This window comes from Rhinolophus ferrumequinum, chromosome 21 (genome assembly GCF_004115265.2).
Source record: "Rhinolophus ferrumequinum isolate MPI-CBG mRhiFer1 chromosome 21, mRhiFer1_v1.p, whole genome shotgun sequence".
Taxonomy (NCBI): domain Eukaryota; kingdom Metazoa; phylum Chordata; class Mammalia; order Chiroptera; family Rhinolophidae; genus Rhinolophus; species Rhinolophus ferrumequinum.
The window spans coordinates 15,768,873-15,783,297 of record NC_046304.1 but is presented as its reverse complement, the minus strand read 5'-3'; the positions used below and the strand labels follow the sequence as shown (position 1 = coordinate 15,783,297).

The 14,425-nt window shown below is 49.0% G+C and overlaps 1 protein-coding gene across 5 annotated transcripts in view; it reads left to right on the top strand.

Moving 5' to 3' along the window:
- SGSM2 (small G protein signaling modulator 2) overlaps nucleotides 1-14,425 on the top strand; it is a 31,962-nt gene that overhangs the window by 293 nt on the left and 17,244 nt on the right. For all 5 annotated transcript variants that reach the window (XM_033091314.1, XM_033091310.1, XM_033091311.1 and 2 more), the window contains exon 2: nucleotides 3,881-3,956. In XM_033091314.1, coding sequence (XP_032947205.1) covers nucleotides 3,881-3,956 — 76 coding nt within the window. The remainder of the gene's footprint in view (nucleotides 1-3,880; nucleotides 3,957-14,425) is intronic.

The window sequence follows — 14,425 nt, the reverse complement described above, 5'->3', positions numbered from 1 at the left end:
CCAGGGGGCGGAAAGGTCCGTGCGCACCCTCGCGCTGGCGCTTGCTGGCCCCGGCCTGGGCCGGGCGGGGGCGGAGTTCTGGACTGGCTGCGGCTCCTGCTCCTCTCGCGGATCAGGGGGCAACACCCCTCTGCCCGAGGGGGTCTTGGCCAGTGCTCCGGGTCTTGTTTGTTCCGGGATCCCGCAGCTCCCCGCCCTGTGACGGCAGCAGCGCTGGGAGACCGAGGTCGGGGGAGGGGTGGCGGCGATTTCTAGAGAGCCAGAGCTGCCCATTCATTGCCGGCGCTGCGTGGGGAGGGGGCGGGGCCCCGCGCGGGTCTCCTAGAGCGGCTGAATGGGTGATTTTGGGGCTTAGCTCCGGTTTGTCCTACACCCCACTCTGTTATCCTTCTGGGAAATGAGTGGCGGCTGCAGGAGGGTTCACCGCACACCTCACTGCTTCTCACTCCACGCCCACCTCCTTACCCGGCGACGCGGTGGGCGAGGTTGATAATGGTTTTTAAGACTCAGATTTCTCCCGCTTTTGAGGAGCCTCCCCATATCAGAACGAGATGAGTCCTTCTCTGCTAATGTCCTTTCCTTGACCCTGCCCTAAACCCATTTCGATTTCATGGGTAGAGGGGCGGGGGCATATGAATGACTCACCCCCATATGAGAGCTGGAGAGCTCAAACCCGCAGAGTAAATTAGAATAGATTAGGCCTCTGGGGCCATGAATAACTCTCCCCTACCTCTGTGTCTGCCAGATATGTATACTTCATGAGGGCAGGAAAACCATCTGTTTTGTCCACTACTTTTGTATCCAAGTGCTTAGCACACGGTAGGCACTCAATGGCTATTTATTAACTAAATCTACTGATCTTGGAGACTGCAAGATCTGGTGGGAATGAATAAATTTGAGAATAGTCTGCCCCTGGCTCTGTGTGATCTCGAATAAGTTACTTAACCTCTCAGAGTGTCAATTATTTCATCTCTAAACTAGGGATAATGGGGCGGCCAGTTGGCTCAGTTGGTTTGAGCGCGGTGCTCTTAACAACAGGGTTGCTGGTTGGATCCTGACATGGGCCACTGTGAGCTGTGCCCTCCACAACTAGACTGAAACAACTACTTGACTTGGAGCTGATGGGTCCTAGAAAAACACAAATAAATAAAAGTTTAAAAAATAAAATAAAATAGAGATAATATTATCTGCCTCATATATAAAAGTTTACCATATTGGTTCTTTTACCCCCTCTTAGAGTTTCAGGATTGGAGAAGACTGAGTTCTCATGAAATCTTGGAAGGCTCTAGATGGTTTTCATGCATTAATTATGGCCCAGCAATTGTACCCTAACACTTGCTCTTTTCCTTCTCGTTGGCAAAGAAGTGGTTGAAGCCATCACTTTGCTAGCAGTGTATGGGAAGCTCCATTGTGCCTTTGCTGTGAAGTGGCCAAGAAAGAGTTTTTTAGGCCAAGAGTATATCAAATTACAATATAAGCCCCAATTGCGATCTCCCCAAAGAAAAGAGAAGTCTCAAGTCTCAGTGATTATCCTCAGGAAACAAGCAATCTAGTGATAGAGACTTATATGAACAGAATAAACAAGAACGAAAAAGTAGCCATTACCCTAACTATGGACAGAGGGGTTAGGTTTGTTGATGTGATCCAAGGTTGGGGTTGGTCAGGGATGATAGGAAAGATTTTTGAGAAGACAGTAATTCTTTTTTCGGTACTTAGAAGGCTGTCTGTACTCCAAGAATGATTCCTAAACAAGTGTGAGAACTGTCCAGAATATGCCACCTGTGCTGAACACTTAGTTCTCTTCCCCCTTGAGTGTTTGATTTTAAGAGATTTTATCTTTTCTTCTCCTACAAGTAGAGATAGTGCGGATAATTAATTGTAGGCAAGGCTGGCCTTTCACAAAGACCTCTGGTATCATTCTAGGGGCATCTGTAAGTCCTCCGAACCTAAAATTCTGCTTTGCTTCAGATGCCTATAGGTCTTTGAGTTGTGACGTTGTACTCTGTTTAATGCAAACACTCCTTGGGAAGTAATCTAGGAAGCTTTAAGAGTTTAGAGTGCAGGATCGAGCTGAACTCCCTTTACCTAACCGCTAACCATGAGCACTTTCCAGCAGTGAGGAGCCTTCATCTCCTTTCTCCCTACGCCCCAGACTTTAGAAACTCTACCACCCTCCAAACTCTGTAATCCTAGGTGAAGGGCTTGGGAGCAAGAGCAGCACCAGGATACTGCATGCCTTGGCCTTGTCCAAAGAATGGCAAAGGCCAGCTCTGCCCAGAGCTTACTTTATCTGGAAGATTTTACACTGGGTTTGAGCTAATCCATTCCTCTAACTTCCAGGATTAATATCTGTCTCCTGGCAGGTTCCCTCAGGAAGTCAAAAGTGCTTGGTTTAAGTGTTAGGAGCAACTAGAACCTCATATACTGCTTATTGGTGTGTAAATTGGTACAACCACTCTGGAAACAATTTGGCAAAATCTAGTAAAATGGAAAATATACAACAGAAATTCCTTGCCTAAAAATATAAATCCAAAGAAATGAACACCTATGTTCACCCAAAGACATATCCAGAATTTCATAGCCATACTATTTATAACAGCCCCAAGTGGGAGACTACCAAAATGCCAGTCAGTTGTGGCGTGTTCACACATTGTAGAATGAATAATCCACAACTACACACAATGTGAACAAATCTCACAGTCACACCGGGGAGCAAGAGAAACGCAGTCACAAAACACTGCACACTGAGTGAGTCCATCTAGTAAAAGCACAAAAACCTGCAAAACTACTCTCTGATGTTAGAAGTCAGGAGAGTGGGTACCCTTGAGTACCCACTAGTGACTAGAAGGAAACTTGGCAGAATGGGGGGTGTTTTGGGGTACAGGTCACATGTTCTGTTTCTTGATCTGGATGCTGGTTTCACAGGTGTGTTTAGTTTGAAATTTATCAAGCTGTATAATTATGATATACACCCCCTTTTCTATATGTTTACTATATGTCAGTAAAAAAAGGTGTGTGTGTATCTGTGTGTGTGTGTTTAACTGTTTTCTTAAAGATGTGACTGCTTACCTCACAAGGTATTTAGAAACTTACATTCAGGTAGGAACTCAAACTTCAGGGTTTTGGGGGGTTTTTTTTAAAAAGATTTTATTGGGGAAAGGGAACAGGACTTTATTGGGGAACAGTGTGTACTTCCAGGACTTTTTTCCAAGTCAAGTTGTTGTCCTTTCAATCTTAGTAGTGGAGGGCGCCCTTTTGGGACTCGAGGAGTTGAACTGGCAACCTTGTGGTTGAGAGCCCACTGGCCCATGTGGGAATCGAACCGGCAGCCTTCGGAGTCAGGAGCACGGAGCTCCAACTGCCTGAGCCACCGGGCCGGCCCAAACTTCAGGTTTTTATCTAAACAAGAAAGAAGCCTGGGCTTGTGAGCCTGTGGAGAGTGTCCCTGAGGCCTGGATGGACCTATCCCTAATCTCAGAGAAGGGCGAGAAAAGGAGGGACAGGTTGTTTATCTGCAGCCTATACTGAGACAGTTTGTCTCTAAAGGACAGTGTGTCTGCCCAGAAGCCCTTCTCCAGCTAAGTACAGATGTGCAAACAGCGTCCTATCCCTGTTCTCCACAGCAGGGCACTTCCTCCTGGGCTCGAATGTCTGCACTGATTGGTTGGTGGGTTTATATTACCTCTTTTCCTGGTTGCCTTTCCAAGATGCTTGGAGCTGTCTGTGCTGAAGAAACTTTGCTTCCCCACCCCTCCCATCCCTATCGTATACTGTGCAAGTATCTGAACCCAGACAGGAGGGCAGAGTCAAGCTATTTACTTGCCCACAGGCCTATGATCAGAAAAATAAATGAACGACCATGCTGCCCATTTGTCCACAGGTGAAGCAAATCATGGAGGAGGCTGTCACCAGGAAGTTTGTGCATGAAGATAGCAGCCACATCATTGCGCTGTGTGGTGAGTGAGTGACTGGGGGAGAGTGGGAGATGGGTTTAAAACTGAAAAAACTATCCTGGGCCAGGGAAAGATGAGTCCTCAGGTTAGTAGTTCTTAAATCTGGCTGCAGGTCCGAATCAACTCAGAAGCTTTTGAAATCTCTTGGGGCCCCATCCCAGGCCTACCGAATTAGGCTCTCCAGGGCTCAAGAATCTATGTATGTTTAGTCCCCTAAGACAGTACTGTTCAAATTTTATCATACATTTGAGTCACCTGAAAGGCTTCTTAAAACAGATTCCTGTATCCCAACATTGGAGTTTCTGATTCTAGTAGGTCTGGGGTGGGCCTGAGGATTTGTATTTCTAACAAATTCACAGCTGATGCCGATGCTGCTGGTCCAGGGACCCCGCTTTAAGAATTATTGTCCTAGATAACTCAAGTGTGGGAGCCACTGGTCTGGCTTAGCCTTACTTTATCTTTGAGGAAGGGTTTGTGCTTTTGGGATGCTTTCGGTGCCACACCTACTTTCTAATTAATCCCACTGGTGTTGCTGCAGCATCCCAAATCTCCAGGCACTTGATTGGATGCAAAATGACATGAGTGTAGGATAGGAGAGATAGCCAAAGACTTCCCGCCTTAGAAAGGAGAAAGTCTACACCTGAAACTAAAAAAAAAAAAAGGGGGGGGGGAAGTGAGGGGAAAAAAAAGAACTGCGCTTACAGAAAAAAAAGAAAGAAAAATAAAGATGTCCTCATACCTAAAAAAAAAAAAAGAAAGGAGAAAGTCCATAATAAGCCATCGCTTCCTCCTCAGTGTGAACACTTCTGCCATTGTAGGAGCAAGCCTGCCTCTACACACAGCAGAATATTTTGGATTTCCAGAAATTTGAGCTTCTTTTCAACCCCTTTCCAAGGGACACGGAGCCATTGCCATCTTTATGTAGTTTTATTTAGCCTCTGAGATTGGTGTTTGGGGTTTGTGGAAGGGAGATTGTGCATTTTTGAGGGGAAGGAATGAAAGGAGCAGATAAGGGAAGGAATACTTTTGACAGTAGTGTGGTGAGGCAGATAGAGCTGCCCTTCCCGTCAGCCCAGCAACAAACACTGACGGTCCACTAGTTTCCAGATGCTGTTCCCCAGGTAGGCAAACAGCAGTAACAAGGTGGGCAGAATCTCTGCCCCAGGGCTTACATTCTTTGGGGAGACAGACAGAAAACAAATGCACACATGAATGTATCATGCAGTAGCACGTATGATAATAGCTATGAAGAAAAATAAAACAGAGATGTGGGAGGGTGACTGGGGGAGGTAGCCTGTGAGCAGAGCCTGAGTGACAGACTGAGGATTCAGACAAGTCCTGGTGCTCTGCTTACGTGGACAAGTTTCTTAACATCTGTCACCCTCAGTTTGCTCCTGTAAAAACAGGGTGATGGTTCCCACCTCAAGAAATTTTTGTGGGGATTGAGGTGATGCGTGTGAATGTTCTTAACTAAGAGCTCAGCAAATGCCTGTCTTTCCTTCTCCTTTGGATATTGAGGCTGAAGCTAGTTTTGCAGGATTTGAGTTCCCACCATCTTACCTCCGTTTTGGGTAAGTTTCCCCAGTTCTTTAGATGATGTAATGACTCTCATGTTTACAAGGAGCAATTTGACCTCACCTTTTCTTGGGCACAACCTATGCTAGGGAAGAAGCATGCTAGTTTTGCAATAAGTGGCTTGGAAGAATATTAGAACTCTACTTCTTTCTACCTGTGCTGGGTTTGTTCCCCTGAAGTCAGCCGCTGTCTGTTATTGTCACTAGAAGGGCTCTTCTGGCAGCCCAGTTTTTCACGGCTTGGTGCTAGGCTTCGTCCAGAGCAAACACAAAACAGAATAAATTAGTGCAAGCAGCTTGTGCATGGGTGCCACACGTGGGTGGCCATGGGGGCATGGGGGAGGAGAGGTAGGGAGAAAAGCAGTGGGCATCCCACATTAGGCCAAGTAGGGTGAGAAAAAACCATCAGCTCTCTAATCAGTCCTTGGGCCCCCAGGAAGCAGTGGGGCTTTCGCTTTTTTCTCCTGCCTGAAAGCCCAGGGCTCTTTCTAGCAGGCAGGGTGTCACCTTCAAAAGAAATGATTCTTCTGCTTTCAGCCAGTTTCAGTTGCTGAAATAGAAAAAGGGTTTATGAAACAGACCCAAGTCTCCAGGGTTCTAAAGTCAGCCCTGGAGCCAGAGGAACCCTGTTCTGCTGGATCTCAGGAGGTGCCCTAGGTCCAGGAGTGCAAATTCAGTTGCCTACAGGGTCAGATGAGAAAGGTCCGCCAGGAAGCTGTCCGGGTATGAGACAACAGGCAGCTGTGGGGGTTGGGCTGAGCTGGACAGCGCTTGCCCTGGGTGAAGCGGGCAGCCATCACTCAGATCCTGCAGGAATGACGGCCCATGCTTGCCATGGCCTTTGTTTTATTTTAAGAGAAGCCATAAATCTGGGTTTTTATATGAAATTTCCCAATTTTTAAATGCTGATAACTAATTCCCGTTTTTTAAAAACTGTGTGGGCCAAACAAGCCTCTGCCAGTTTGCAGCCTCTGCCTTGGGCTCAGTGCATAGTCACGGAGGGGAACGTTAGCAGGAGGGGCTGCCAACAGTGCATCGCTAAGGTGAGCTGGGCACCTGAGACCCACGGAAAAGGGAATCCTCACACTTGGTCAAAACCCAGGAAAGTTGTGCCAGACCCCTGTTCTCCTTACCCATGGGGAGGAGTGAGACTCCCAGGACTGGTGAGAAATGTGTATTTGTTGTGTGTTTGCTGTGGTTATTCATAAACCTGCCTGTCCAGAAACCGGTCAGGCACCTGCAGGTAGAAACCTTATGAGGAAGCTTTGCTGGCAAATCCTGGCTGGCAGGGAGGGGTTCTCTGTGTGTTGTTCTCCAACGGCAGAGCATGGCTGCAGTGCTGTGTGAGGCAGCTCCCTCTGAACTTCCAGGCCAGAGGGTCAGGATCTGTGTGACTGCCCCCTCCCACTGGTGGAGGCTGGGGCTTGGAGAGTAGGCCCAAACCTGTATGGTTTGTCAAGTCATGGCAGGTTTGCATTGTTTCATAACATGGTCTTTGAAACTTGAATGTTAAGACTTCCTCCCGAATCAAATTAATGCTTCTTGTTTTCCCTGTGGCTTCTTGAACAACCCTCCCCCACCCCCACCGACCCACGTGGATTGATAATCTCCTGCTACCCCCTCCCCTAGAGGGTAATGTGCTTTTAACTTTTGCTGTGGGCAACTCGAGGTCAGGGTTAAACAGCAAATTGTCCCAAGTTCCACCTGTGAACTCTGCATTTCTAATAATATATGTGCTTTAAGAGGCGTACTCAATTTAGGCCTTAGCCCAGGAGTCCAGGAGCTCTGGACCTGCTCCCCCAACCCCCCCACCCCCCACCCCCCCCCACCCCGGGAGGTGTGGGAATGTCTGCCTCCACAATACAAGCAGACCTCAGAGATAGTGTGGGTTCAGTTCCAGACCACTCGCTATAAAGCAAGTCGTAATCTTTTTGCTGGTGGAAAGTCTTGCCTTCAGTTTGTAAAAAAACGCATCTGTGAAGCGCAATAAAGCAAAGCACAATAAAACGAGTTGTGCCTGTATTTCTGTTTGCTCTATTCTGATTGGGTGCTGAGGTTGGATTTTAACTTTTGGTGGTGGAGTGGGTTTTGGAGTTTCACGGAGAATTTCCTGGCCTGGCATAAAAGGTTCTCAGACTCCTAATGCTCTCTTCTTCCCCTGCTTCGCCCCCGCCTCCCCCAGGCATTGGGGGCGGGGCCCAGGCCAGACTGCGGTCATCCCTGCCCCTCAGTCACTAGATTCCCTGCCCTCCCTGAGAAGATCGGCCAACCTGAGGGTTGCTTCAACTGAGGATGAGCTGTAATGGGAGACAGGGGTGGAGTCTGTGGAGCCGGGAACAACATCAGGGCTTTATCAACCTGCTCCCTGTTGCTAAGCAGCTGTCATTAGCTAGGAAGGTCGGCTGCGGTGAGCCCCTCCGGGGAATGGCAAGGAAATGCTAATGAGCCGGCAGAGAAGCAGGTGCTGCGGAAGGATTGCACCCACCTGGGATGTTGCTGCTGGAGATTTTAGCACATTCTGAGATTCAGACTCCAGGCAGTTTTTAGTCTGTCTCTTTGGAGTGAAAGGGATTCCTTCTCTTCTTCCCACCCACACTGAATGAACAGCTCATTCTCAGGATATCTGGCTTCTTCCATCCGGAAATGAAGGAGTAAGAAGGAAGGCCTTCTGGGGAACTGGCTCCCTTCGCCCTGTTTTGGGGAGTCGCTGAGGGCGTGTGGTGGTGATCTATAGCTGAGACTTTGGAGTTCTGACAGACTTGGGTTCCCATCCTGACCAGGTCACTAAGTGTGTGTGCCAGTTTTTTTTAGCAACTCCGAGCCTACCCTAGAAGTTTGACTTGGGGATTAAAGGAGTGAGGTAGGTAAGGCACACAGCATGGAGCTGGGTAGGCAGCAGGGGCTCGAGAATGTTGCTGTCATCTCCACCACCAATGACATTCTGCTTTGTTCTTGAAAGTGATCTTGCAACCTTTCTCTTAAAGCCCACTGGGACCTTCTCCAGGATTCCTTCTGGGAATCCATGTTTCTGGGAGTTTGGAGCATCTGGACGGACAGTCCAGAAATTTGAACTCCAGGAACTCAATCAGGAAATTTAATAATGTGAATAAATTTCTGTTAATTTTGTAGGTGCAATAAAGAAAGGTATTATGCATGAGTTTTGAAAGAGTCATCTTTTAGAGATACATACAGAAATAGTTATGGATAAAAGTGTATGATGTCTAATCTAAAATTTGCTTCACAATAATGTGGGGAAAAGCGAAAAAGTGATTGGAGTTGGTGTAGCTGAGACAAGATTGGTCGTGACTTGGTCATTGCTTTAAGATGGGTGATGAGTACGTAGGGGTTGCCATATTGTCCTTTCTGCTTTGGTCTATGTTTGGAATTCCATAATGAAATGATTTTTTTTTTAAAAAAGGAGATGATGAGGAGGAGAGGATGGTAGAAAGAAGAGATACAGACAGTGAATATAGACAACTTTCCTGAGAAATTTTACATAAAGGGGAGCAGCGGAATGGGGACGTAGGGCCAAGGGAGGTGGCGGGTGGTTTTTTCTTAAGTTGGAAAAATTACAGAATGTTTGTATACAAATGGAAAGTATCTCATGGGGAAACATTAAAGATACAGGCAAGAGAAGGGACATTTGCTGGAGCGACGCGCTCGACAGGAGAAAGGGGCCAGAATCCAGTGCGCAGGTGGAAGAGATGGCCTTAGGAGGAGCACAGCCAGACCGTCCTGGGTACAGGAGGGACGGCAGGGCGTGCAGATGAGGCACAGGGAGGGAAGGCACCAGCATTCATGATCCCCGTCAGGGTGCGAGGCAGTAGAGATCAAGGAACCTTATGCACGTGTGACATGCTGTTGCTTTCGGTCACTCGACACCCACTGAAATCAGACTTGTTCTTTTCCCTAATTGCAGCCGAAGCTCAAGAGTGATTTAGTGATTTGCATAAAGTCAAATAGCTAGTAAGGAAAGGGTTTGAACCCACATCTGTCTTGCTTCAGAGCCTATGCTGCCCAGGAACGGGTCTGCCCAGGAGGTCTGCCTACAAGGGGAGCCTGGGGGTGGGAGGCGTTGAGGAGGAGTTGGCCCTCATGGAGGCATAGCTTGGGTGATGAAATAGTGGACTCATGGTGTCCAAGAGCTACTCTGGGAGACAGTGGGTCCCTTGCCAAGCTGGGTGAGGCCGGCCCTGGCCTCGTTCCCTGGGAAGCCACTGTGAGCACTGTGCATGCAAACTCAGCCCTACATCCAGGAAGGGGGGTATGTGTGGTAGGAATTTCATGTCCCTCGCCTACGTGGTTCTGGAATACCGGGGCAGTGCTTTCTTGTTTTAGAGCGTTGAACAAGGCTGAATGCTGTCCCCGCCCCCCGCCAAAAAAACAAAACAACCCAAAACTGAAGCAAACAGCCAGCATCACCAGTGTAGGCTGAGAGAAAATGGATTCTAGTTACCATAGAAAAGACTTGTTCCGAGTGGAGGCAGCGGTTGCAAATCCCTGGGTGTAAGTACCCGCTAGGGAAGTGGGGAGGAGAGAGGAGGATGATGGATGACGCCTGGCCTGGCCTCTTTGCTCCTCCCACCTCATCGCTGCTGCAGACAAACATTGACTTCCTCCATCAGCACCTGGAGGAAGTTCCTAACTTAAAAAGAGGCCACACTTTTCCTTCTCGCCAGCGAGCCTACTCCTTTCCTGGCAGTCTTAGTTCCACTATCCAAGGCATTCGGCTTTTAAAAATTCTGCTCTGAGTAGTGTCCCCTAGAATTCCAGGACCAAAACCAGCCACCTGTGGCTGGCTGCTCCACCCAGTACTTTCCCCATGGGGTTCTCCATGACAACTACAACCAAACTCCTCCGCCACACAGAGAGCAGCTGGCAGAGGTAGGGGAGCAGGGAACACTTACCCGCTGCTCCCATTACCAAAGCCTCCTAGCTCAGACCCTTGGGCCATCTCATGCTGTGCTAACTCTGGGGGCTGTGTCTCTACACCTCAGTCGACTGGCCTAGTTCTCTGAAGGCTGTTCAGTGGGTCCCCATATTACCAGTCTGGGCTTTTCCAGGCCCATGGCTGCTGAGCACAGCTTTAATAACAGATATGCACTGTGAGAGGCAGGATTGTTTCTGAGGCCCCCTGGGCTGATCGAGGACCCTTCTCAACCACTGCTGCGTTTCCTGGGCAACCGTCGCTTTGGTCCATTCTTGGGGGCTCTTGAGACACGTAGGCTTGTCCCTGAATTGTTTCTCTGGTCCCTGCCCAGCTCAGATTACCTATGGCTGCCCTAAGCAGATGCTTCTGTGGGGATGGGAAACCAAGCCAATCGGGAGACTCTATCTGCTGAGAGAGTTAGTGAAGGAGTGGGTGCCATGGTTGTCGGACCCAGCCTTTCTGAGTTTTGTGAGTTTTGATTCACCTCCAGGTTGGAGAGGATTTCTGGCATCATCTCATGAGGGAATACTGGGACTTGGGTTGGATGGCCATCTACTTCATTATTATACTTATTATTTTGAATTGGTAATACGTTTACTTGGTTCAAAAATCTAAACTACACAAAAGGTATACGGTGCAAAGTCACTCCTTTCCCTGCCCCCATTCGCCCACTTCTCTTCCACATACCTACTGGTTCCCACACAGGTCGCCACTGCCACTTTTGTTTCTTGTGCATCCTTCCAAAGTTTTTTATACAAATAAGAAAAAGCAGCCCGTATGCCTTGGTTACCGGGATTTTGTAATCAGGGATTTTGTAATCAGGTCTTACCTACGGCTCTGCATCTGGCTCTTGCCATGATTCGCTCCCGCATAGCGCCTCATTCTTGTTCCCAGTTGCATCGTGTTCTTTGCGGATGTGCCACGTCGACTTAACCCGCTCTGCGATGAACATGTGTGTGGTTTCCAGCCTTTTGTTCTTAGAACTAAGTAACCTTGCCGTCACATCTGTAGACTAGACTCTCAGAAGAAGGGTTACGGGGTCAGAGGTTACTTGCAATGCCTCCGTAGGGGTGCTACCAGTCAGCCTTCCGGCCCGCCGCAAGGTCTGAGAAGACTGAGTAACTCCCCAAGTCCCTTCTCTCTCCACCAGTGCCTCCTCCATTCTAAATCGGACTCCTTGGAATGGTTAAGTTGGTGTGTAAGGGGTTTGTGGGAGGGGGCCCTAGCGGAATCCATTAGCGCTTTGTGGTCTCCACCCATTTAGCATTTATTAAACCCTCTGACTTAATAGATTTTCAGGGCACATCAGAGGCTGGCGAGGGAGAATCACAGGGTTAGTCTGGGCCTGTAGTCCCAGCCTTTTCCTGGGAAGATGGTGCCAGAGCTTTTGAGGGAGGGGAGGGGAGATGCCCACAGCAAGCTCCGCGCCTGCCCGGAGTTGCAGTTCCTTGAGCCTTCCTGTCAGTGCGGTGGGGAGACGGATGGGCTCATCTGTCACCATAATTCCAAAGGCCACCAGGAGGCCAGGGTGGGGAGTTAGAGGATCATGCTTGAGTCGGGTCTCTGTTTCTCTGTTTTGACTCATTCATTCAAACCTTTCCACCCCAAACAATGACCAGAAACAATGTTGATTTTTTTATTAGTTAGTATGCATTTTTCAGAAATGAGCTGAATGATGTCAGCGCTGTCTCACCCTTGTCCACAGGGGCTGTAGGTGGTGCCTGGATGCACTGAGACAGGAGGTCCTGAAACCCATACGTCTGGGTGACCAGGGCCAAGACCGCTCAGTTAGGAAGGAGATGGGTTCAGCTGCTTTCTGGGGCAGGAAGAGGAGTAAGACTCTAGCGTGCTCCTGCTCGGTGCTCTGGGCCTTCAGTCAGGAGGAGAGCAGCACGGGCCTCTGCGTGGACTTCTCCCTGGGGAGCCGGGACAGGAGGAGAGGTGGACGTTGTTCCTGGTGGCTCTGGAACTGCAGCTCTGATATTGGAGTAGGAGAGAGAGTTTTTATATTCGCATCTCTGAATTTTGACTGATGGGAGTGTCTGTGTTTCTGTTCAACCCCAAAATCTCAGAGCAAGTGTTCTTAAAGTTTTGGGGGTCAAGTACTCCTTTTGGAAGCTAAAAGCCATGGATCCTCTATCCAGGAAAAAATCGCTCACCTTAAGTATGCTGGAGCACATCAGCAATTTTGCACATGATTTCAGGGGGTTCTTAGGGCCCCCGAAGCCCATCCACAAGCCCTCTTAGGATAGTAGGTCTCACTTATTGTTAGTGTTGTTGTTATTATTATTACTATTTTGCCTACATGCTGCATACAGTAATATTTTTCATAGCATGTAGGGACAGCGCTGTAGGAATGGGGAAGGACATTTGAGCAATCATTGGCCAAGGAACCCGTGGAACTGGGGTAGCAATACCTGGCACAGAGGGTTGTTTACTTTGCTTGAAAAGTAGAGAGGTGAGAGCAGTTTCTCCTTCCCCAGACATTGCCTGGGCACCTTCCCTGGGTTTCACAGAAGGCACTTAGGAGCCCTGGGGTGAGCAAGGGGGACTGGGCATGACATTTGGGCTTCTGCAATATTCCCTGCCTGTAGTCATCACTAAGGAATGCCGCAGCTCATCCCGGAGAACCTTGCTGCCCGGGCTCCTAGGCTGCCTCGGAAGGTGGATGAGGCCAGGCGGGATGGGAGTGCCGCTGCCTGCCATCTCCAGGCTCCCGGCCTGCCGGCTGCATTCACTTGCCTGGGAAGGTGGGAAGGCTAATGACTCATTATCCCAGCCATTAGTCACACCACCGAGGCATGTGATTCCCTGCAGAACTGGTGCCACCTGTTCAGTTGCTGCTTCTCTTCTGCTCTGGTTGGGGAGTGCAGCTCAAGGACCAAGAGCCTGGGACAAAAGGGTCACTCACCTGTCCACCCTAGGGCCACCCAAGAACTCCAGGGACCAAGGGGACTCGCCATGGAAAGGAGTATGTGGACATACTTCTTTTTAAGCAAAGACTCCCCCACAGGCCCCATATACATATCAAACATGTGGGTACATCTGTCTGTATACACATGGGCACATAGATGTGTGAATACACGTGAAGGAAAGACTGTGCCTGGTAAAATAAATCCTCCGAGGCCGGAACAGGGAAGAGCTCTAACAGGAAGCACTCGGGAGAGGGAGGGGCCCTGCCTTGTTTCCCCTCCCCTGGGCTGCTCTTACCGAGGGGCCAGCCTCCAGGTCGGCCCCAGGGACTGTCCAACTTCTTGACATCAGTACAAGAGAGGGCCAAACAAAACTCTTTTATAGAACAGCAGTGACTACCTGTCAGTTACTAAGAATGAAGGTAAAAAACAGGTGAGAACCTCTGTTTTTCGTAATGACTTCCTAACTCCAGATTTCATGTTCTAACACTAGTCACAATAAACGATGGGCCTCAATTCTCCTCTTTCTAAGAGAACAGCATCTCTACCCACATCTGGGACAGCCTGTGATCCTGTCTCCGATGCGTCCTCTCTTCTCCCTGGCAGGTAGAGGTCTTGCAAAATCCCAGCCCCTACAAGTTAGTTGTAGAACAGGATCTGGACAAAAAGGTGAGGAGTCCGGAGCCGACAGGGGTCAAGTGCCAGACCCTGTGTGAGGGATTTTAGGTACCCCATCTCATGGAACATTTCATACCAATCCTAAGAAGTATTCCGTTTCACAGATGGTAAGACTGAGGCTCAGAGCGTTAAGTCACTTAAGTTTCCCAGAGATAGTTTTGAGTGGCTGCATCAAGCTTCAGACCCCCACCCCCACCTCCAATACAGCACTGTTTTCGATCCATGTGAAAAGAGCACCTGTGAAGTGAAGGGAGTACCTCCTCCCACCTGCACCCTCCTGCTCTCTGAACACACCTGGAAGAGGTGAAAGGGGCTCAGGCCAGGGTTTGGGGCCCTAGGTCCTAGTCCCAACTTTGCCACCATGTTTCTGTAATCAAA